This window comes from Diadema setosum, chromosome 3 (assembly GCF_964275005.1).
Source record: "Diadema setosum chromosome 3, eeDiaSeto1, whole genome shotgun sequence".
Classification (NCBI taxonomy): domain Eukaryota; kingdom Metazoa; phylum Echinodermata; class Echinoidea; order Diadematoida; family Diadematidae; genus Diadema; species Diadema setosum.
The window spans coordinates 13,948,126-13,971,304 of record NC_092687.1 but is presented as its reverse complement, the minus strand read 5'-3'; the positions used below and the strand labels follow the sequence as shown (position 1 = coordinate 13,971,304).

The following is a 23,179-nucleotide window of genomic DNA, read 5'->3' as shown; positions in this document are numbered from 1 at the left end:
TGATTGAAACATGGTAAAATTAGGCAAACATATTACAGATTAATGTTTAAGACCCGCACAATATAGATTAACTTCCAATCAGCCAGCTCTTCCCTTTCGGGTAAAAGAGTGTATTAAATTACCACACCGCTTTATACAATCGTCTTCTTAACGAGCTGTTGCTATATGAATCTATTCCAAATACCATCATGCACGTATAGTAATAATATCACTGTTACAGCAGCCTGCATACAGAAAAAAATCGTTCGGAATGATGTTTTCAGTATATTATACGCCGAAATAATCATTGAATTCGCGAGCTGGTATCTCAACGGCGCCATCTACGGGAAGGCGTGAACAGGTTGAGCGGCGTGACCAACCATAGCGGACGGGACGGGTGGGGGCCGCCGCTGCGGGGCTGGTGCGCCCAGATCGGACAAAGGAAATCACTGCTTGACCAATCACAGGCCACGGATTGGATCCGTCCCGGGTCTAGGGATCCATCGTCCGCGATATAAAATGGGAGCTGGATGTCCGGCGGTTTCATTCTCTTCCCAACTCCGCATCGAGAAAACTCCCCACTCGTTACCTGAAGAAAACATGGCTCGCACCAAGCAGACGGCTCGCAAGTCGACTGGAGGCAAGGCTCCTCGCAAGCAACTGGCTACGAAGGCTGCTCGCAAGAGTGCCCCCGCCACCGGAGGAGTGAAGAAACCTCATCGCTATAGGCCCGGCACAGTCGCACTTCGTGAGATTCGCCGCTACCAGAAGAGCACCGAACTTCTCATCCGCAAACTCCCCTTCCAGCGACTTGTTCGTGAGATTGCTCAGGATTTCAAGACCGAGCTGCGCTTCCAAAGTTCTGCTGTCATGGCCCTCCAAGAAGCGAGCGAGGCTTATCTCGTCGGTCTGTTCGAAGACACCAACCTGTGCGCCATCCACGCCAAGCGGGTTACCATCATGCCCAAGGACATTCAGCTGGCCCGTCGCATCCGGGGAGAGAGGGCGTAGAGAGAGGCCTGTCCTCCGTGGTCGCACCACACAACACAACGGCTCTTTTCAGAGCCACCACATTATCAAGAAAGAATATCATGGTTCATACAGGACAATATTCTGTTTGTTATTCTTAGTTTTAAAAAGTAGAGCCTTGGATGATGTTAGATATTTATGTATTTAAAAGTGCACACGTAGTTGAACGGAAATGAAAAATGAGAACAAGAAAACCACAAAGATAAATGAAATGCACGTAAAGTAGGGATATCTGCCCCCCCCCCCCTTCAAATGAAACTCAGTCTACGGCGATTATGTACCTAGCAAATCAATTCATATGTAATTGAGACGAGAAGAGGTCTGTAAGGTGCTTGATAGAGAGGGAGAGAGAGAGAGAGAGAGAGGGGGGGGGGAGAGGGATAGATAGGGAGACAGAAGGAGTGAAGGGAGGGGGGTAAGAAAAAGTAAAACTATATGGTCAAGAAAAGGAAAAAAAAATGAAAGATTGTGACGTTAATTCGGAGTCTTTTTACCAATGTGTTGACGTGATCCGAATGCTGATTCAACTGAAAGTGTGTATTCACAATTGCTTTATTGTGAAATATAATATATGGACAGCCGCCGCGATACAACTAGCTGCATTGAACTACTAGACACTGTGCCGAGTTAGCCAGCAAGAGGGCAGCAAACAGCGCTTGTGTCCGCACTGGCAGCAGTAGCAGCTGCCCACTTCTGCCACCGGCTACGCTGATTGGTCGACCGGTCAACAAAAGGATCTTGACCCGCTGGATCCCCGAGCGGGGTATAAATGGGTGCGGAAACAATCGGCGGGGATCACACTCTCAGTTGAATCAGCATTCAGATCACGTCAACACATTTGTCTCTCCGTCTCCAACCATGTCTGGACGAGGAAAATCTGGCAAGGCTCGCACCAAGGCCAAGTCTCGATCATCACGCGCCGGCCTGCAGTTCCCCGTCGGCCGAGTTCATCGCTTCCTTCGTAAAGGCAATTACGCCCAGAGAGTAGGCGCTGGTGCACCAGTGTACCTAGCTGCTGTTCTGGAGTACCTGACCGCTGAGATTCTAGAGCTGGCCGGCAACGCCGCACGCGATAACAAGAAGACGAGGATCATCCCGCGACATCTTCAACTTGCCGTTCGCAACGACGAAGAGCTGAACAAGCTGCTGGGAGGCGTGACAATCGCTCAGGGTGGTGTACTGCCAAACATCCAGGCTGTGCTTCTGCCGAAGAAGACTGCAAAGTCCAGTTAGACACTTCACGGCGGCTCTTTTCAACCAAACGGCCCTTATCAGGGCCACCACATTTTCCAGAAAGAATACATTCAATTCATCATGCTATTTTGTGTTGTGTTGAGATTTCCGCTATATCTGTTTTTTTTTTTTCTGTTCTTTTCTTTTTATTTTTTTTTTCCTTTCTCTCTCTCTCTCTCTCTCTCTCTCTCTAATTATCCTTACTTGAATCACACATAAATAGGAAATGTAGAGAAAGGAAGAAATATAATGATATATATGTAAGGTGAAAATGCATGATATTATATAAGGAGACAAAATAGATAAGGGATATCTAGACTAAAGAATAAAGACTATAGAATAAAGACTAAATATATAAGGTGGCAATACATACCATTAGATGAGGAGAGAATATGGAGTAAAGAATAAGCATAGACTAGAGTATGAAAATAAGCAAGAGTTAAGTACCAAGTTAATTTCGGAAGAATTTATGAATTTATGAAATGCACAGATGATAAATCGTCAGGCGAGGCCGTTCTGAGGTTAAAAAGAAGGTATTAAAATAAAAGAGTAATTTATCGACAACATAAGAACAGCACAGCCACATGTATGTAGGAAGTTTGTGTGTTTGATTGCATTAATGCTCTAGTGTTTGTGCGTTTGCTGTCTAAAATTGTTGCAGTTTTCGGCATGTTGTAATATAAAACAGCTGCCTTAGGGAAACACGTGGATAAAACAAATGGAGCAGAAAAGTAAATCAAGTAATATGAAACAGAGAACAGATGTGGAAGCACATTAGGCAGAGCGTCTGCACGACGCCATGCCCGAGATGTCCGGTGATTCCTTCGAGGTACGCAATGAGCTGATAAAACGACAGTGCGAAGGTTGCGAGTCATTAGTTTTGTTCCACTACTCTCTGACTCACTACGTATCGCATCGATTGTTATCGTGATGGCGGCTTCGGAAGCAGCAAAGAAGACGACCAAGAAGAAAGCGCCCGAGCATCCACCGACCCAGGTGATGGTCAATGCTGCTATCGGCGCACTGAAGGAGCGGAATGGATCATCGCTTCAGGCCATTAAGAAGTACATCGCAGCCAACTACAAAGTAGGCGATATGGACCGACAGACCATCTTCATCAAGCGAGCTCTGCGGAAAGGGGTTGCCAACGAGACACTGGTTCAGACGAAAGGTGTCGGGGCATCTGGCTCTTTCAAGCTGAACGTCAAGGCAGCAAAGGCAGAGGCGGCGGAGAAGGCACGAAAAGAGAAGCAGAAGGCAAAGGTTAAGGCTGACCGCGAGAAGGCAAAGGCAAAGGCAGCCGCAAAGAAAGAGAAGGCGGTCGCCAAGAAGGCCAAAGCTGCAGCAGAAAAGAAGGAGAAGAAGAAGAAGGCGACAAAGAAGAAGCCGGCGAAGAAGACGGCAACCAAGTCGGAGAAAACGAAGACGCCCAAGAAGAAGACCGCAGCAAAGAAGCCATCCAAGAAGGCAACCCCGAAGAAAGTGGCGAAGAAGACGACGACCAAATCCAAGGCGGCAAAACCAAAGAAGCCTGCTGCCAAGAAGGGTGCCAAATAAGTTTATTTGCACCTCACACCAAAAATCAAACGGCTCTTTTAAGAGCCACCACAAACCCAAGAAAGAATAATTGTTGCAGTATCAACTAGTCGATGGAAAGATGCACTGAGAAAAGAAAGAAAGAAAAAAAAAAGAAGGAAATACACGAAACGGGGAAATAGAAAGGAATAGTTTACAAAAACAGAAATCATTCTCTATTGGTGAATTTATGTTGAAAAGGAGAGAAATGGTAGATGAAGGCACAATTGAGGAGTTTTATGTGTTACTCAAGAGCAAACAATTGTGTGAGAGCTAGCGAAAATAGGCTAAACAGAATTATTCCACCGTTATTCCACCACCGCGGCCGGCCGGCCGGCAGGCGGGGCCGTCACGCCCGCCTGAATCGATGCTTCTGCTAATCCTCATCTAATTTGCATGAACTGTGCGAGCGGATCCTCCGAACGCGTATAAAAGAGGAAAGGGGGCAGCTGACCATAACATTTCTCTTTCAAAGCTGCATCGAATTCGCATCCGCCTAGTCTCTAGTCAACGCTCACAATGGCTCCTCCATCCGGACAAGTTGCCAAGAAGGGTTCCAAGAAAGCTGCCAAGGCTCCCCGGCCCAATGCCGACAAGAAGAGGCGTAGGAAGAGGAAGGAGAGCTACGGCATCTACATCTACAAGGTTCTGAAGCAAGTCCACCCAGATACTGGAATTTCGAGTCGCGCCATGTCCATCATGAACAGCTTCGTCAACGACATTTTCGAACGCATCGCCGCCGAAGCTGCACGTCTCGGTCAGTACAACAAGAAGTCGACCATCAGCAGCCGTGAAGTGCAGACCGCAGTGCGCCTCCTTCTCCCCGGAGAACTGGCAAAGCACGCCGTCAGCGAGGGCACCAAAGCTGTCACCAAGTACACTACATCCAAGTAGATGTCCACAGTCGCCTATATCTCAAACGGCCCTTATCAGGGCCACCACATAACCAAGAAAGAATATCCCACTGTTGTATGAAATCCTAATCATATACTAATTATAACGAATCGAAAAGCTAGTACTTTACTTTAATACAAATCATCGCTTGTTTATAGTGACTTCACATTGTATGCTTATTTATATTTGCTTCTCGTGTTCACTTAATGTATTCGTTAATTAGTTTATTGACAGCACCACCTGATTGAAACATGGTAAAATTAGGCAAACATATTACAGATTAATGTTTAAGACCCGCACAATATAGATTAACTTCCAATCAGCCAGCTCTTCCCTTTCGGGTAAAAGAGTGTATTAAATTACCACACCGCTTTATACAATCGTCTTCTTAACGAGCTGTTGCTATATGAATCTATTCCAAATACCATCATGCACGTATAGTAATAATATCACTGTTACAGCAGCCTGCATACAGAAAAAAATCGTTCGGAATGATGTTTTCAGTATATTATACGCCGAAATAATCATTGAATTCGCGAGCTGGTATCTCAACGGCGCCATCTACGGGAAGGCGTGAACAGGTTGAGCGGCGTGACCAACCATAGCGGACGGGACGGGTGGGGGCCGCCGCTGCGGGGCTGGTGCGCCCAGATCGGACAAAGGAAATCACTGCTTGACCAATCACAGGCCACGGATTGGATCCGTCCCGGGTCTAGGGATCCATCGTCCGCGATATAAAATGGGAGCTGGATGTCCGGCGGTTTCATTCTCTTCCCAACTCCGCATCGAGAAAACTCCCCACTCGTTACCTGAAGAAAACATGGCTCGCACCAAGCAGACGGCTCGCAAGTCGACTGGAGGCAAGGCTCCTCGCAAGCAACTGGCTACGAAGGCTGCTCGCAAGAGTGCCCCCGCCACCGGAGGAGTGAAGAAACCTCATCGCTATAGGCCCGGCACAGTCGCACTTCGTGAGATTCGCCGCTACCAGAAGAGCACCGAACTTCTCATCCGCAAACTCCCCTTCCAGCGACTTGTTCGTGAGATTGCTCAGGATTTCAAGACCGAGCTGCGCTTCCAAAGTTCTGCTGTCATGGCCCTCCAAGAAGCGAGCGAGGCTTATCTCGTCGGTCTGTTCGAAGACACCAACCTGTGCGCTATCCACGCCAAGCGGGTTACCATCATGCCCAAGGACATTCAGCTGGCCCGTCGCATCCGGGGAGAGAGGGCGTAGAGAGAGGCCTGTCCTCCGTGGTCGCACCACACAACACAACGGCTCTTTTCAGAGCCACCACATTATCAAGAAAGAATATCATGGTTCATACAGGACAATATTCTGTTTGTTATTCTTAGTTTTAAAAAGTAGAGCCTTGGATGATGTTAGATATTTATGTATTTAAAAGTGCACACGTAGTTGAACGGAAATGAAAAATGAGAACAAGAAAACCACAAAGATAAATGAAATGCACGTAAAGTAGGGATATCTGCCCCCCCCCCCTTCAAATGAAACGCAGTCTACGGCGATTATGTACCTAGCAAATCAATTCATATGTAATTGAGACGAGAAGGGGTCTGTAAGGTGCTTGATAGAGAGGGAGAGAGAGAGAGAGAGAGAGAGGGGGGAGAGGGATAGATAGGGAGACAGAAGGAGTGAAGGGAGGGGGGTAAGAAAAAGTAAAACTATATGGTCAAGAAAAGGAAAAAAAAAATGAAAGATTGTGACGTTAATTCGGAGTCTTTTTACCAATGTGTTGACGTGATCCGAATGCTGATTCAACTGAAAGTGTGTATTCACAATTGCTTTATTGTGAAATATAATATATGGACAGCCGCCGCGATACAACTAGCTGCATTGAACTACTAGACACTGTGCCGAGTTAGCCAGCAAGAGGGCAGCAAACAGCGCTTGTGTCCGCACTGGCAGCAGTAGCAGCTGCCCACTTCTGCCACCGGCTACGCTGATTGGTCGACCGGTCAACAAAAGGATCTTGACCCGCTGGATCCCCGAGCGGGGTATAAATGGGTGCGGAAACAATCGGCGGGGATAATTCACTAAATCTGGATATCAATACTGATGTCTATATTCAGAACAGCTGTTTGATGCACTTATGAATTATCTTTTCATTTAACGGACATCTTTGAAATATTCGTCTGAACCTGCGGTTTGGGTTCAACCAACCTCTTACGTTATTCTAGGGTGTCTACACCCTTTCCTGCACTCTCTCTGATATGCACTAATCTATAATGTTACCCTTTGTGGTAACTTAACTATTAACAGTGTTTATATCAGATTTTGAAAATTTAATATAGGCTTGGGTAATCACCTAAGGCCTGCATCTCAGTGTATCCATACACATGTTACACGTGAGTATACAGACTTACACTTCCCCTCTACGTAAGTCAACAAACCTTCTGTTTTGAGACCATTAAAGGTACAAACACTCACCTCTCATCAGTGAGAACACATATAGATATTGTATATTTTTACACTCACCTTGCTTGCTTTTTCTTTTGTTGTTGCTAACTAGTAACAAATAACATTATAATGAAGGAAAACAAAAGGGTTCAATATGATGCTCGTATAGTCAGGGTTAGAGAGAAAGAGAGCGAGAGAGTGAGAGAGAGAGAGAAGAATGGAAGATGATTTTGTTTATATATATATTTTTTTCCTTCACTTATTCTCGCAATCGCCGAATGCCCAACTTAGCTTTAGTGAAGTGTTTGATTTTCCTGGTAATCCGATAACAAACAACATTATAATGAAGGAAAACAAAAGGGTTCAATATGATGCTCGTATAGTAAGGGTTAGAGTGAAAGAGAGCGAGAGAGTGAGAGAGAAAGAGAAGAATGGAAGATGATTTTGTTTATATATATATATTTTTTTTCCTTCACTTATTCTTGCAATCGCCGAATGCCCAACTTAGCTTTAGTGAAGTGTTTGATTTTCCTGGTAATCCGATAACAAACAACATTATGATGAAGGAAAACCAACCTCTTACATTATTTTGCTCTACGTTACACGTGAGTACACAGGGTTACCTTTTCCCTCTACGTAAGTCAAGATACCTTCTGTTCTGAGACCATTAAAGGTATAAACTCTCACCTCACATCAGTGAGAACATATATGGTAACAATAATCTCACCTTTGTAAGACTGTATACAAGCACTTTATATTTTTATGCCAACTCGGATTCTATTCTATTCTATTCTATATGGATAGGTATTAATTTCCTTAATTTATTTTCCCAATACACTTTGTTTACAATATTACCCCTTGGGTAACATAACGAAACAAAATATTTGTATATGAAAATATGACATTAACTGGGACACACGTAAACCCCTATATTTAGTAAAAGTGTTCACAGAGATCGATTTTTGTTTTCTTTCTCCTAGATCAACTGCTACCTGACATAAAATATAATACGATGTAGCTATGTATCAGCATGTAATACTGTGTATATTGCCGACAATTGCCAATTTATTTATCGCATGGTAGCAATATCAACAAATATCCACCCTGGATATTTGTTACATGAAAAAAAAAAAAAAAAACACAAATATATACTAGTATATCATAAGACGCACCGTTACCCTTTTCTATATCAGTGTAATGATATATTTTTTCTCTGAATCACACTCTTTATTTTTTTTCTTTTTCATCTGGAGAAAAAAAAAATAAGTAAATTATAATATTATCTTCCTCTTTCGGTTTATTCAACCTGAAATGTAAACCATGACAGATGTGATACAAATCAAAGCGATTTGATGTTTACGTCTCATGATACTTTATTCCTTCATCTTCTCTAATTTCTTCTTCCTTCCTATACCCTCTCTATCTCTAACCTGTCCCCTCACTGGCCTTAATTCTATCTTCTCTCCTGATCGCTATTTGCAACGCGACTTAGATCTATGCATATGCGCATACCCCTCTTTCCGAATATATACTGACTAGAAATGTATGTCTAAACATGCTTCCTAGATTTAGACCCACGCCTTCCTTATCATACTTAGGACTGTGGCTATTTTCTATGCTATATGATATCATCACGGTATTAGACTATGCCCTATATCTTTCCGAAATAAGACCTAATTTCCGAAAACTCAACCTAGACCTTCATTGATGCTTTAATTTAGTATAGTTATGTTTACAAATCGGTATAACTATCTACCGATTTAACTAGACACCGACTCTATCTCACTAAGCCTCACACTTTACGTATTACAACGTGTTTAAATACCGTTTCAAAATTTTACTTGGATATGCCCCATAGACATAAAAGGAGTCCGTATTTGTGCATCCAAGTCTCGTCTTCGGCCGCTCGTACAACAATATTACATTTTGTTGTATAGCACTAAAACTTATATATTATTAACCGATTGTGCAATTAAGACCCAGATAGCACCAATTTCTTTACCGATGTCTCCCGACGCGCTTCTAGTTCGATCTGCTTTCTTCCAACCTTATACTCCTGTTTCTCTTCATCCTACCTTCACCTCGTCCTTAACCTCTCTCAAAACTTTGAATATGTATTCCAAAAGGAATATCATTTCAGGAGATCCGACATAAGTGACAGTAATTTTTTTTTTTCTTCTTCAGTTCAACAACATATTTTAAAACTGATCGATCTCCCTTCTTCTTCTTTGATCAGAATATGACCAACCATTATAACTTCTTAAAAAAACAAACAAACAAACAAACAAACAAACAACCATATTTTTGTATTTTCCTTGTACACTCTATCAGTTAGCAAATTCTGTGCGTTGTTATTACGTACTATTCATTGCTTTGGTAAAGGGCTGACCAACGGTCAGAGTGAGGAGTACAGCGCCCTCTACCGCCCCAGCTGACCATCCTACCTATCTATCCTATCTCCCTACCACTATCTTCACACTATCTGCTAATCTCTTACCACTGTCCCCCTTTCGATGATATCCCTGCCTGCTAGGCTCTTATCTAAACCTAGGCCGATAGGAAAGGCGCCCGCCCCCGGAAAAGCCCAAGACTTAACCGTGGGTCGACTTGAGGGTCTTAGGCCCTCCTGTCGACGGGAACGGCGTATCCCTGTACTTCGGTACAGGAGTGGGCAGGTGATATCTGATTCCTATCTACCTATTTCTCTCTACAATACGTACGTATGTGTATGTGTAAGTGTATGCATGTATTTGCATATGAATGCACAGTAAATTCTAATGTACACTTAAGTGCCCTGAGCACATAACTTAAAAAAAAAAAAAAAAAAAAGAAAATCACAGCCACTCGTCCATAAAAGAAAATAATAAGTGAAACTAAATAAATCTACTATAGATATATTATATATCTATTAGAATAAAAAAGTAAATATATAAAACTGAGTATAATTACGAATTTTAATTCCTACACAACCAACGCATTTCTTGGAGAAAATTGCCATATTAGGCAGACCTCCATTAATTCAAAACAACAACAACAACAACAGGCGGGGATCACACTCTCAGTTGAATCAGCATTCAGATCACGTCAACACATTTGTCTCTCCGTCTCCAACCATGTCTGGACGAGGAAAATCTGGCAAGGCTCGCACCAAGGCCAAGTCTCGATCATCACGCGCCGGCCTGCAGTTCCCCGTCGGCCGAGTTCATCGCTTCCTTCGTAAAGGCAATTACGCCCAGAGAGTAGGCGCTGGTGCACCAGTGTACCTAGCTGCTGTTCTGGAGTACCTGACCGCTGAGATTCTGGAGCTGGCCGGCAACGCCGCACGCGATAACAAGAAGACGAGGATCATCCCGCGACATCTTCAACTTGCCGTTCGCAACGACGAAGAGCTGAACAAGCTGCTGGGAGGCGTGACAATCGCTCAGGGTGGTGTACTGCCAAACATCCAGGCTGTGCTTCTGCCGAAGAAGACTGCAAAGTCCAGTTAGACACTTCACGGCGGCTCTTTTCAACCAAACGGCCCTTATCAGGGCCACCACATTTTCCAGAAAGAATACATTCAATTCATCATGCTATTTTGTGTTGTGTTGAGATTTCCGCTATATCTGGTTTTTTTTTTTTTCTGTTCTTTTCTTTTTATTTTTTTTTCCTTTCTCTCTCTCTCTCTCTCTCTCTCTCTCTCTCTCTAATTATCCTTACTTGAATCACACATAAATAGGAAATGTAGAGAAAGGAAGAAATATAATGATATATATGTAAGGTGAAAATGCATGATATTATATAAGGAGACAAAATAGATAAGGGATATCTAGACTAAAGAATAAAGACTATAGAATAAAGACTAAATATATAAGGTGGCAATACATACCATTAGATGAGGAGAGAATATGGAGTAAAGAATAAGCATAGACTAGAGTATGAAAATAAGCAAGAGTTAAGTACCAAGTTAATTTCGGAAGAATTTATGAATTTATGAAATGCACAGATGATAAATCGTCAGGCGAGGCCGTTCTGAGGTTAAAAAGAAGGTATTAAAATAAAAGAGTAATTTATCGACAACATAAGAACAGCACAGCCACATGTATGTAGGAAGTTTGTGTGTTTGATTGCATTAATGCTCTAGTGTTTGTGCGTTTGCTGTCTAAAATTGTTGCAGTTTTCGGCATGTTGTAATATAAAACAGCTGCCTTAGGGAAACACGTGGATAAAACAAATGGAGCAGAAAAGTAAATCAAGTAATATGAAACAGAGAACAGATGTGGAAGCACATTAGGCAGAGCGTCTGCACGACGCCATGCCCGAGATGTCCGGTGATTCCTTCGAGGTACGCAATGAGCTGATAAAACGACAGTGCGAAGGTTGCGAGTCATTAGTTTTGTTCCACTACTCTCTGACTCACTACGTATCGCATCGATTGTTATCGTGATGGCGGCTTCGGAAGCAGCAAAGAAGACGACCAAGAAGAAAGCGCCCGAGCATCCACCGACCCAGGTGATGGTCAATGCTGCTATCGGCGCACTGAAGGAGCGGAATGGATCATCGCTTCAGGCCATTAAGAAGTACATCGCAGCCAACTACAAAGTAGGCGATATGGACCGACAGACCATCTTCATCAAGCGAGCTCTGCGGAAAGGGGTTGCCAACGAGACACTGGTTCAGACGAAAGGTGTCGGGGCATCTGGCTCTTTCAAGCTGAACGTCAAGGCAGCAAAGGCAGAGGCGGCGGAGAAGGCACGAAAAGAGAAGCAGAAGGCAAAGGTTAAGGCTGACCGCGAGAAGGCAAAGGCAAAGGCAGCCGCAAAGAAAGAGAAGGCGGTCGCCAAGAAGGCCAAAGCTGCAGCAGAAAAGAAGGAGAAGAAGAAGAAGGCGACAAAGAAGAAGCCGGCGAAGAAGACGGCAACCAAGTCGGAGAAAACGAAGACGCCCAAGAAGAAGACCGCAGCAAAGAAGCCATCCAAGAAGGCAACCCCGAAGAAAGTGGCGAAGAAGACGACGACCAAATCCAAGGCGGCAAAACCAAAGAAGCCTGCTGCCAAGAAGGGTGCCAAATAAGTTTATTTGCACCTCACACCAAAAATCAAACGGCTCTTTTAAGAGCCACCACAAACCCAAGAAAGAATAATTGAAGAGCTTGCAACCAAAAGGCGCTAAATCCATTCCGGCTACTTTCGAGTAAATTGATGTTTTTTAATTACACATATTACAGCTTGTTTATTCATTAGCTCTATGCTCCTAGTGGAAGTGCCATCACAGTAGGTAATAAAAATGCACATTAAAAAAATCCTGCACACACCATTTATTTTTTATGAATTTTTATATTTCAGATTTTTTCGGATTTAGCGCCTTTTGGAAGAAATCATGGATTTAGCGCCTTTTGGAAGAAATACTTTTGAGTTGTTCAATAACATTGGTATTAGGGAATGTCATTAATGTACAATCCAGGTAAATACTAGAGAACTGCATAAATTTACATCACAGTAGCCACACACACGCACACCCACACACACACACACCCACCCAAACACACACCCACATACACATACACACACAAATGCACCAAAACACACACACATCAAAATGTGAAATCCTTCCCAGCATGCTGCTTTTAATTTTACTCATAATAGCAGCATACTGTACACCTATTCATTATACATTCCACACACGCAAAATACAACTGCAGCAGCAACAACAACAAATTAAATACTTTGATCTCCTAATAACACTTTGCACTGAATACTGTACGAGCTGAAATTTTCGCGGTGGTTTTATTTTCGCGAATTTCGCGAATCGCCTTTGAACCGCGAAAATAACAACACGCAAAGATAACAACGTGCGAACAGATAAGCACAGTTAGACCTCGCAACCGCAAAATTAACAACACGTGAAAATGTTCTCCTAGTAGCAATTCGCGAAAATATCCGTACGCGAAAATTTCAGCTCGTACAGTATCATGAAGTCTATACAGAAGGTACAGTGACTCAAGGAAAGTGAGGACTTGCAGAGATTGTGAAATCATGTTGACTGATAGTATTTACTTCAGGTGAAAATAAAATACAGGTTGTCATGCAGAAATCTGACTGCAACAGACATGAAAACAAATCACTATGATAAGCCCTCACATTGTATGCTTTGCCTATTAATACTAAGAAAGCATCGCAAGGCTTTGCTGGAGGCTTTTTGATTTGGACTAACCAAACATCTGTTAAAAAAAAAATGCCGATTTGCTAAAACTGTAGTACTTATTAAGAAGGCAACAGATGCACATGAAAGCACATCTGTGGACAAAACTCTTTGTTTATACGTAAGTCAACAGCAATAAGGCCTACATCTAGGCATCTGTACTGTGAATCACATTGTCTTTTTTTGTCTTCTTACCATGTTCATTTCTAAAAAGTAAAAATTGAGTCATTTACAGCCAAAACAGGAGGTTTACCGCATGAAATGCATACCATCAAGTCCATGGCAGAATATCTCAACTAGTTAAAGTGCCTCCCCTAGGAATCATAATGTCTTGCCATAAGCTCGAGTCAGAGTTCCGTTCATCATTGGTGGCCACTGTTGCTTCATCCTCATTGCCAGAGATGTTCACTGTATTCAATATCAAGGAAGTCATTCAAAGCACTGGCCACTTGTAGTCCCTCGCCGAATTCCTGTCCACCGCCTAAATGCAAGCAATATCACCTTGATGTTGTTTTCCAGGGATGTTTTCTCCTCCTCTCAGCTTAAGTTTAATGATGTCAAAAACACACAGCCACTCGAAGTACGTTGCACCTACCGGCGTACTCAAGAAAGCTTGATTCAGCATTCAATGAGATTAAGACCACTGTGATGGTTCCGTTGTCTGGTTCAGTACGCATGAGCTCAGAAATGAACGATAAGCTCTGTGATTTCTCGCAATCCTCTGATTCACGAAATCTTGGCCTTTCATGTACTGCTATGAATGCATCCTGTCACCCTCCTGGTATAATTTAAGGCATGGTAAATGTCATCGATGTGCGCTTCTTCTTCTTCTTCTTGCGTATGAGGCAGCGGCAGCTAAATAACGTCCCTCAGTTGTTGTAGCCAAGTTACAGTCTCAGGAGTAGGGTGTGTCAGGTCCATGTTGTCAGGAGGGCGGAGATCAGGGCACTCACTCAAAATGTGTTGAGCAGTCTGTTCTGGTGCACCACACTGGCAGGCTGCTGACGGGCGTAGCCCCCACCGATGCATGGCTGTGTTGAAACGCCCAACTCGGGTTCGAATCCCTCCTTGGGAGGTTTGCTCCTGGGGGGACAGATGTATTGGGCGTGACAACGAGTTGGGCAGGTCGTTGGGTGTCTTGCCAGCTCAGTGATACTTGCTGCTTGCAGATATGCTGTAGGTTGTATGACTTCCAAGGATGATTTACCATTAACCTGAATTGGAAGAAGAATAAGAGAATTCAATCAAAAGTAATTAATACCGTTGGCTTAGAATATCTGTCCACGAGTAGCAAACACAACCTCAAACTTCCAATTTTGATACATTTCTCAATAGCTTCTAGACAGCCATAGTGATTTGGAGCAACACTTATTCTACTAAAAGACCAAAAAGAAAGGGACTAGTTTGATTTACAGATTTTTTAACATAATTTTTTAATGTTTAATATAACCATAAAAAAACCACTAATGCAATATCATATCAGGATTATAAGATCCATCAGTGAATATTAGACAGGCTCTAATTCTATCATTACCAGGGCAATGCACCCGTGCTGCATAGACCAACTCGAACAGTTAGAAAAGTAGGTAACCAGGTCATTACCATTGCAACACAGCATAAGCAGTACTGTATAGACTGACTTGAATAGTTACACGCTGTAGATCTACAGAAAACTTAACTGAGAAAATGAGTCAAGGTAACTTCATTTATTGATTACAGTTCCTTCAACAGATAATTAGTGACACACTTGTGAAATGGACCCCACCACTGTCTCTCTATCATCAGTACTAAATAATACGGCAGCTTACCTGTTACATCCCCACCATGTGGTGTTCAATATGGTGCTTTCTTGCACAATACAGGGCTAATACTGAGGAATGTGGCCCCACCAAACGACACTTTAATATGCATGATTGATACAGCAACAGGACCAGTTTCCACTGCATACAATGTAGCAATACACTTCATTTGGCATACTCGTGAAGTAGGCCCCACCACTGCGTGTCAGTACTAATACTACAGCGGCTCGCCTGTTTATACCCGTGAATTCAGCCCCACCGTGTGGCGTTCATCGGTACATAAGCACGGCGTTGGGGCTTTCTTTCATACCAAACCAAACGGTGTTTACGAGCAATTGATACAGAGGCGGGGCGGATTTCCACAGCATACTCCTCCCTTTCTCCTTTTTTTTTTTTTCTTTGGTCTTCATGTTTTATTCTTGGAAAGACTCCCTAATGTCCCTCGACTAATTCAACAGCCAATTCAACTATAAGTACAACCCTAACCTAACCTTAAACCCTAACCCTAACCTAACCTTGCTTAATTGCTAAATGCACGAGTGCAAGCACACTGCTATGGGGCCGATTTCACGATTTCGCCCTTCATTTTATCCTTGGAAAGACTTCCTCATGACCCTTGATTATTCTTACCATAGGTATACAACCCTACGCTAAACTAACGGCATACTTGTTAAATAGGCCCCACCACTGCATGTCAGTATTGGTTCACAGCAGCTCGCCTGTTTATACACACGCAGCCCTGTTGCTGTATGTTAGTAACGTTAGTAGTAATTTACCTTGCTTGGCATTGCATCGCCGAAAAGTACCCTGTTTATACACACACAGCCCTGTTGCTGTAAGTCCACCCTATACGTTAGTAGTAGTAGGCCTACTGGTAATTTACCTTGCTTGGTATTGCATCGCCGAAAAGTACCGGTAAATTTACCCTGTTTATACACACGCAGCCCTGTTGCTGTAAGTCCACCCTACACGTGTATAATATCTGGTCATGGTAGTAGCTACTAGTATAGGATAGGCCGATTTCTAGTAGTAAATTTACCTTGCTTGGTATTGCATCGTCGAGCAGAACCCGTAGATCAAAAGGTTTAATTTACTAAAAACTTATTATATAGTACTAACATTTAATAGAGCTCTAACGTTAGAGCTCTACACTACAGCCTTGCACAGGTAAACATTTAGCTGGTAGCTGGTAGCCACCACGTAAAATACATAAAAATTTTAATTTACATTGATGCACGACGACGAGCCCTGTTTGTGGTGCCGGTGGTGCATGGTGGGGCCCATTTCACGATTTTCCCCAGCAGATTATTGATCCCAGTGAATGATTAATTATAAAATTTGTAATAAAACCCAAATTTGACATTCTACGTTGCTCATAAATCAACTCAACATGTTCAAAGTAGGGTATGATGCCCATCTCGGTCCCAACACCAAGACGCACATATGGGACTGACTTAATCTGGGCGTCGTACAGATAAGTAAACTCACCTTTCACAGCTGTATTTCCACTGCTTAGCCTTGCATTTCTTCAACACTGCCTCATTTTTCCACTTTTCGTACCACTTTTTAGATCACCGGCAGTCTTGGGTCTTTCATCCATTATGAAACTGTCATGTACTTTCGACTGATAGCCATGGTTCTGTACAGCACTACAGACAACAGTCGTAGTGATCCATGACCGTGAAGAATTGCCATTGAACTATGTAGTGCTGCAGTATCGCTGCATGTAATAGTACGTGTTGCATGTTCTCATTGGTCAGAGCACCCCTAGCTGGCGTGCTCTGACCAATCAGAGACCGGAATAGAGAAATTGGATATAGCGCCTTTTGGTTGAAAGCAAAAATGGATTTAGCGCCTTTTGGTTGAAAGCGTGAATTTCATGCTTGATTTTTTCATATTTCCTCAAACAATTTTGATTAAATTTTTAGTGCCTTATGTGCACATGACAAAGATCTGTTCGAATCATGCGAAAGATGGAGTTCGATAAAAATTGGATTTAGCGCCTTTTGGAAGCAAGCTCTTCAATTGTTGCAGTATCAACTAGTCGATGGAAAGATGCACTGAGAAAAGAAAGAAAGAAAAAAAAAAAAGAAGGAAATACACGAAACGGGGAAATAGAAAGGAATAGTTTACAAAAACAGAAATCATTCTCTATTGGTGAATTTATGTTGAAAAGGAGAGAAATGGTAGATGAAGGCACAATTGAGGAGTTTTATGTGTTACTCAAGAGCAAACAATTGTGTGAGAGCTAGCGAAAATAGGCTAAACAGAATGCGAGCGGGGGGAGGGTGATGGTTTTCGTTTGGGAGAGAAGTTTTACTCTGAAAAATCGTTTCAAGCTCGAAATTATGTGAGTGTGAGTGTGTGTATATATGTATATGTATATGTATATATCTGCCACTCCATATCTATGTAGCTTTATGCTGTCAATATTATCATATGTGTATTTTATTTGTTCATTTCTTTAGGTAATGTGCGACAGAGTAATGTATGTGATGTGACACAGTGCCCGTCCGACTCGCGGTGCTGGTCTGGTCAACGTAACGAACGGCCGTGAGGTGGCGCACTCGATCCAGCCGGATCTCGTGCAGGCGGATCGTGGGCTGGCCGCGGCGGACAGTAGGAGAATGGGGCGTCGCCCTCCATGTCCGCAAAGCGGTTACTTAACCCTGTTCGGTCATTGGGAGCGTCATCATTCGGCTTTTGGATCTCTCATCAGCTAAACCACAATCAACTCACGCCATCATGTCTGGACGCGGTAAAGGAGGCAAAGGACTAGGAAAGGGAGGAGCAAAGCGGCACCGCAAAGTTCTTCGAGATAACATCCAGGGCATCACCAAGCCAGCCATCCGTCGTCTGGCAAGAAGGGGCGGCGTGAAGCGAATCTCGGGCCTCATCTACGAAGAAACCCGCGGAGTCCTGAAAGTCTTCCTTGAGAACGTGATCCGCGATGCAGTGACATACTGCGAGCATGCCAAACGCAAGACGGTTACTGCCATGGACGTCGTCTACGCACTGAAGAGGCAGGGACGAACACTCTACGGATTTGGCGGCTAGAATTTAACGGCCTCCTGCACCACAAAACAACGGCTCTTTTCAGAGCCACCACATTATCAAGAAAGAATACACTTAATGAAACAAGTTTCCACATCTCTTTCCTTTTCTTATTACGGAACGTCATCATAAGTAGCACGTTTGAATCAATGCGCAATCTATATATATATATATATATATATATATATATATATATATATATATATATATATAACCACACTGTTCGTACATCTTTTAAGTTCAGATTTCTGTTTCGTGGCAATGCTCTTAAAACGCCCTCATTATACGCTTTACAGAGTTTACCAGTTGTAATTGAAGGTAATAGAATAATTATGGCATCCATTCGCTGATCACAGCCCCCAGTTGCAAATAGAGAGAGTGAGAGAGAGAGAGAGAGAGAGAGAGAGAGAAAGAGAAAGAGAGAGACGTTATTTTCATAAGTAAAGTTGTTGTCATACAATTGTAAAGTTGTTGTCATACAATTGTAAAGTTGTTGCTTTATGTGTAAAGTTGTTGCCTTTTTGGTAAAGTTGTTGCTCCCATAGTGGGCGGGTTGTATAAAGCAACAACATTACACATTTCTTTGGTGAAGTTGTTGCCTTTGCTCATAGATATTTCATTAAGAGTTGTGAAGCTCACAATGCACATGCCGCCCCACGCCTGGACATGGACGGGAATTTGGAGATACTACCAAGACAGTATCATTCAGAAAAAAAAAAAAATAGAAGATAAAAAAGACACACACACACACACACACCCACCAACAAAAAACAAAAAAAAAAAAAACCCTGCTAATTATTGACTACATTGTATTATGAATCAAGTAGATTGTTTGGCTTCACCTGATATTGAGTTAAACTCACTAAAGAGGATAGATTCTATACACTATTTGGCATATAGCCAATTTTACGCAGATTCAATACCCTCAATACAAAATGTGGGTAAGTCTGGACAATATCTTGCTGTCTGACATTGGCTTTTGGTATTGTGCAGTGGGAAACAAGCAGTCAATCAATCAATCAATCAAGTAGGTAAAAAAAAAAAGAGTATCAGCAAAGTATGAATGCAAGAAGGTATGTTTGTTGTTTTTTTTCTAACGCAAAATGAATATTTACAAATAGATTTCAGCTTCAGCGTGTCAGCAAGCGGCGACGAAGGTAGATAACGTGTAAGCTTAACACGCAATCAAAAGGAATAAGGGAAGTTAGCAGCTTTTTTTGCGAGATACGAAACAGAATATATATAGTTACAGGAGATTTTCTAGATCTAGTTTGATTACAAAGAGAAAAGAAAAGAAAAGTAAATGGTGATTTAATATTTGCAGAGAATATTATTCACGTTTTTCATTTTTACACGCAATTCGTGAACAAATTAAGGTAAAATTGGACAAAAATCTGTCTACTGCCATCTGGTGGCAGAAACCGTTATTCCACCACCGCGGCCGGCCGGCCGGCAGGCGGGGCCGTCACGCCCGCCTGAATCGATGCTTCTGCTAATCCTCATCTAATTTGCATGAACTGTGCGAGCGGATCCTCCGAACGCGTATAAAAGAGGAAAGGGGGCAGCTGACCATAACATTTCTCTTTCAAAGCTGCATCGAATTCGCATCCGCCTAGTCTCTAGTCAACGCTCACAATGGCTCCTCCATCCGGACAAGTTGCCAAGAAGGGTTCCAAGAAAGCTGCCAAGGCTCCCCGGCCCAATGCCGACAAGAAGAGGCGTAGGAAGAGGAAGGAGAGCTACGGCATCTACATCTACAAGGTTCTGAAGCAAGTCCACCCAGATACTGGAATTTCGAGTCGCGCCATGTCCATCATGAACAGCTTCGTCAACGACATTTTCGAACGCATCGCCGCCGAAGCTGCACGTCTCGGTCAGTACAACAAGAAGTCGACCATCAGCAGCCGTGAAGTGCAGACCGCAGTGCGCCTCCTTCTCCCCGGAGAACTGGCAAAGCACGCCGTCAGCGAGGGCACCAAAGCTGTCACCAAGTACACTACATCCAAGTAGATGTCCACAGTCGCCTATATCTCAAACGGCCCTTATCAGGGCCACCACATAACCAAGAAAGAATATCCCACTGTTGTATGAAATCCTAATCATATACTAATTATAACGAATCGAAAAGCTAGTACTTTACTTTAATACAAATCATCGCTTGTTTATAGTGACTTCACATTGTATGCTTATTTATATTTGCTTCTCGTGTTCACTTAATGTATTCGTTAATTAGTTTATTGACAGCACCACCTGATTGAAACATGGTAAAATTAGGCAAACATATTACAGATTAATGTTTAAGACCCGCACAATATAGATTAACTTCCAATCAGCCAGCTCTTCCCTTTCGGGTAAAAGAGTGTATTAAATTACCACACCGCTTTATACAATCGTCTTCTTAACGAGCTGTTGCTATATGAATCTATTCCAAATACCATCATGCACGTATAGTAATAATATCACTGTTACAGCAGCCTGCATACAGAAAAAAATCGTTCGGAATGATGTTTTCAGTATATTATACGCCGAAATAATCATTGAATTCGCGAGCTGGTATCTCAACGGCGCCATCTACGGGAAGGCGTGAACAGGTTGAGCGGCGTGACCAACCATAGCGGACGGGACGGGTGGGGGCCGCCGCTGCGGGGCTGGCGCGCCCAGATCGGACAAAGGAAATCACTGCTTGACCAATCACAGGCCACGGATTGGATCCGTCCCGGGTCTAGGGATCCATCGTCCGCGATATAAAATGGGAGCTGGATGTCCGGCGGTTTCATTCTCTTCCCAACTCCGCATCGAGAAAACTCCCCACTCGTTACCTGAAGAAAACATGGCTCGCACCAAGCAGACGGCTCGCAAGTCGACTGGAGGCAAGGCTCCTCGCAAGCAACTGGCTACGAAGGCTGCTCGCAAGAGTGCCCCCGCCACCGGAGGAGTGAAGAAACCTCATCGCTATAGGCCCGGCACAGTCGCACTTCGTGAGATTCGCCGCTACCAGAAGAGCACCGAACTTCTCATCCGCAAACTCCCCTTCCAGCGACTTGTTCGTGAGATTGCTCAGGATTTCAAGACCGAGCTGCGCTTCCAAAGTTCTGCTGTCATGGCCCTCCAAGAAGCGAGCGAGGCTTATCTCGTCGGTCTGTTCGAAGACACCAACCTGTGCGCCATCCACGCCAAGCGGGTTACCATCATGCCCAAGGACATTCAGCTGGCCCGTCGCATCCGGGGAGAGAGGGCGTAGAGAGAGGCCTGTCCTCCGTGGTCGCACCACACAACACAACGGCTCTTTTCAGAGCCACCACATTATCAAGAAAGAATATCATGGTTCATACAGGACAATATTCTGTTTGTTATTCTTAGTTTTAAAAAGTAGAGCCTTGGATGATGTTAGATATTTATGTATTTAAAAGTGCACACGTAGTTGAACGGAAATGAAAAATGAGAACAAGAAAACCACAAAGATAAATGAAATGCACGTAAAGTAGGGATATCTGCCCCCCCCCCCCTTCAAATGAAACGCAGTCTACGGCGATTATGTACCTAGCAAATCAATTCATATGTAATTGAGACGAGAAGGGGTCTGTAAGGTGCTTGATAGAGAGGGAGAGAGAGAGAGAGAGAGAGAGGGGGGAGAGGGATAGATAGGGAGACAGAAGGAGTGAAGGGAGGGGGGTAAGAAAAAGTAAAACTATATGGTCAAGAAAAGGAAAAAAAAATGAAAGATTGTGACGTTAATTCGGAGTCTTTTTACCAATGTGTTGACGTGATCCGAATGCTGATTCAACTGAAAGTGTGTATTCACAATTGCTTTATTGTGAAATATAATATATGGACAGCCGCCGCGATACAACTAGCTGCATTGAACTACTAGACACTGTGCCGAGTTAGCCAGCAAGAGGGCAGCAAACAGCGCTTGTGTCCGCACTGGCAGCAGTAGCAGCTGCCCACTTCTGCCACCGGCTACGCTGATTGGTCGACCGGTCAACAAAAGGATCTTGACCCGCTGGATCCCCGAGCGGGGTATAAATGGGTGCGGAAACAATCGGCGGGGATCACACTCTCAGTTGAATCAGCATTCAGATCACGTCAACACATTTGTCTCTCCGTCTCCAACCATGTCTGGACGAGGAAAATCTGGCAAGGCTCGCACCAAGGCCAAGTCTCGATCATCACGCGCCGGCCTGCAGTTCCCCGTCGGCCGAGTTCATCGCTTCCTTCGTAAAGGCAATTACGCCCAGAGAGTAGGCGCTGGTGCACCAGTGTACCTAGCTGCTGTTCTGGAGTACCTGACCGCTGAGATTCTGGAGCTGGCCGGCAACGCCGCACGCGATAACAAGAAGACGAGGATCATCCCGCGACATCTTCAACTTGCCGTTCGCAACGACGAAGAGCTGAACAAGCTGCTGGGAGGCGTGACAATCGCTCAGGGTGGTGTACTGCCAAACATCCAGGCTGTGCTTCTGCCGAAGAAGACTGCAAAGTCCAGTTAGACACTTCACGGCGGCTCTTTTCAACCAAACGGCCCTTATCAGGGCCACCACATTTTCCAGAAAGAATACATTCAATTCATCATGCTATTTTGTGTTGTGTTGAGATTTCCGCTATATCTGTTTTTTTTTTTTTCTGTTCTTTTCTTTTTATTTTTTTTCCTTTCTCTCTCTCTCTCTCTCTCTCTCTCTCTCTAATTATCCTTACTTGAATCACACATAAATAGGAAATGTAGAGAAAGGAAGAAATATAATGATATATATGTAAGGTGAAAATGCATGATATTATATAAGGAGACAAAATAGATAAGGGATATCTAGACTAAAGAATAAAGACTATAGAATAAAGACTAAATATATAAGGTGGCAATACATACCATTAGATGAGGAGAGAATATGGAGTAAAGAATAAGCATAGACTAGAGTATGAAAATAAGCAAGAGTTAAGTACCAAGTTAATTTCGGAAGAATTTATGAATTTATGAAATGCACAGATGATAAATCGTCAGGCGAGGCCGTTCTGAGGTTAAAAAGAA

At 43.4% G+C, this 23,179-nt stretch overlaps 11 protein-coding genes across 11 annotated transcripts; all 11 read left to right on the top strand.

The window, feature by feature from the left end:
* Positions 1-579: 579 nt before the first annotated feature.
* Positions 580-990, top strand: LOC140226133 (histone H3, embryonic). Its single transcript, XM_072306623.1, has one exon. It carries the CDS (start codon positions 580-582, stop codon positions 988-990), a length of 411 nt encoding a protein of 136 aa, XP_072162724.1.
* An 876-nt stretch (positions 991-1,866) lies between these two features.
* Positions 1,867-2,241, top strand: LOC140226132 (histone H2A, embryonic). Its single transcript, XM_072306622.1, has one exon. It carries the CDS (start codon positions 1,867-1,869, stop codon positions 2,239-2,241), a length of 375 nt encoding a protein of 124 aa, XP_072162723.1.
* Positions 2,242-3,171: 930 nt separating this feature from the next.
* On the top strand, positions 3,172-3,798 carry LOC140226131 (uncharacterized). Its single transcript, XM_072306621.1, has one exon. The coding sequence runs from the start codon at positions 3,172-3,174 to the stop codon at positions 3,796-3,798; it is 627 nt and encodes a 208-aa protein (XP_072162722.1).
* A 537-nt stretch (positions 3,799-4,335) lies between these two features.
* On the top strand, positions 4,336-4,710 carry LOC140226130 (histone H2B.2, embryonic). The gene has a single exon (XM_072306620.1). It carries the CDS (start codon positions 4,336-4,338, stop codon positions 4,708-4,710), a length of 375 nt encoding a protein of 124 aa, XP_072162721.1.
* An 820-nt stretch (positions 4,711-5,530) lies between these two features.
* Positions 5,531-5,941, top strand: LOC140226129 (histone H3, embryonic). Its single transcript, XM_072306619.1, has one exon. The coding sequence runs from the start codon at positions 5,531-5,533 to the stop codon at positions 5,939-5,941; it is 411 nt and encodes a 136-aa protein (XP_072162720.1).
* Positions 5,942-10,236: 4,295 nt separating this feature from the next.
* LOC140247071 (histone H2A, embryonic) lies at positions 10,237-10,611 on the top strand. Its single transcript, XM_072326364.1, has one exon. The coding sequence runs from the start codon at positions 10,237-10,239 to the stop codon at positions 10,609-10,611; it is 375 nt and encodes a 124-aa protein (XP_072182465.1).
* Positions 10,612-11,548: 937 nt separating this feature from the next.
* Positions 11,549-12,175, top strand: LOC140247070 (uncharacterized). The gene has a single exon (XM_072326363.1). The coding sequence runs from the start codon at positions 11,549-11,551 to the stop codon at positions 12,173-12,175; it is 627 nt and encodes a 208-aa protein (XP_072182464.1).
* A 5,672-nt stretch (positions 12,176-17,847) lies between these two features.
* On the top strand, positions 17,848-18,159 carry LOC140247069 (histone H4). Its single transcript, XM_072326362.1, has one exon. It carries the CDS (start codon positions 17,848-17,850, stop codon positions 18,157-18,159), a length of 312 nt encoding a protein of 103 aa, XP_072182463.1.
* A 1,632-nt stretch (positions 18,160-19,791) lies between these two features.
* On the top strand, positions 19,792-20,166 carry LOC140247067 (histone H2B.2, embryonic). The gene has a single exon (XM_072326360.1). The coding sequence runs from the start codon at positions 19,792-19,794 to the stop codon at positions 20,164-20,166; it is 375 nt and encodes a 124-aa protein (XP_072182461.1).
* Positions 20,167-20,986: 820 nt separating this feature from the next.
* On the top strand, positions 20,987-21,397 carry LOC140247066 (histone H3, embryonic). The gene has a single exon (XM_072326359.1). It carries the CDS (start codon positions 20,987-20,989, stop codon positions 21,395-21,397), a length of 411 nt encoding a protein of 136 aa, XP_072182460.1.
* Positions 21,398-22,271: 874 nt separating this feature from the next.
* Positions 22,272-22,646, top strand: LOC140247068 (histone H2A, embryonic). The gene has a single exon (XM_072326361.1). The coding sequence runs from the start codon at positions 22,272-22,274 to the stop codon at positions 22,644-22,646; it is 375 nt and encodes a 124-aa protein (XP_072182462.1).
* Positions 22,647-23,179: the final 533 nt, after the last annotated feature.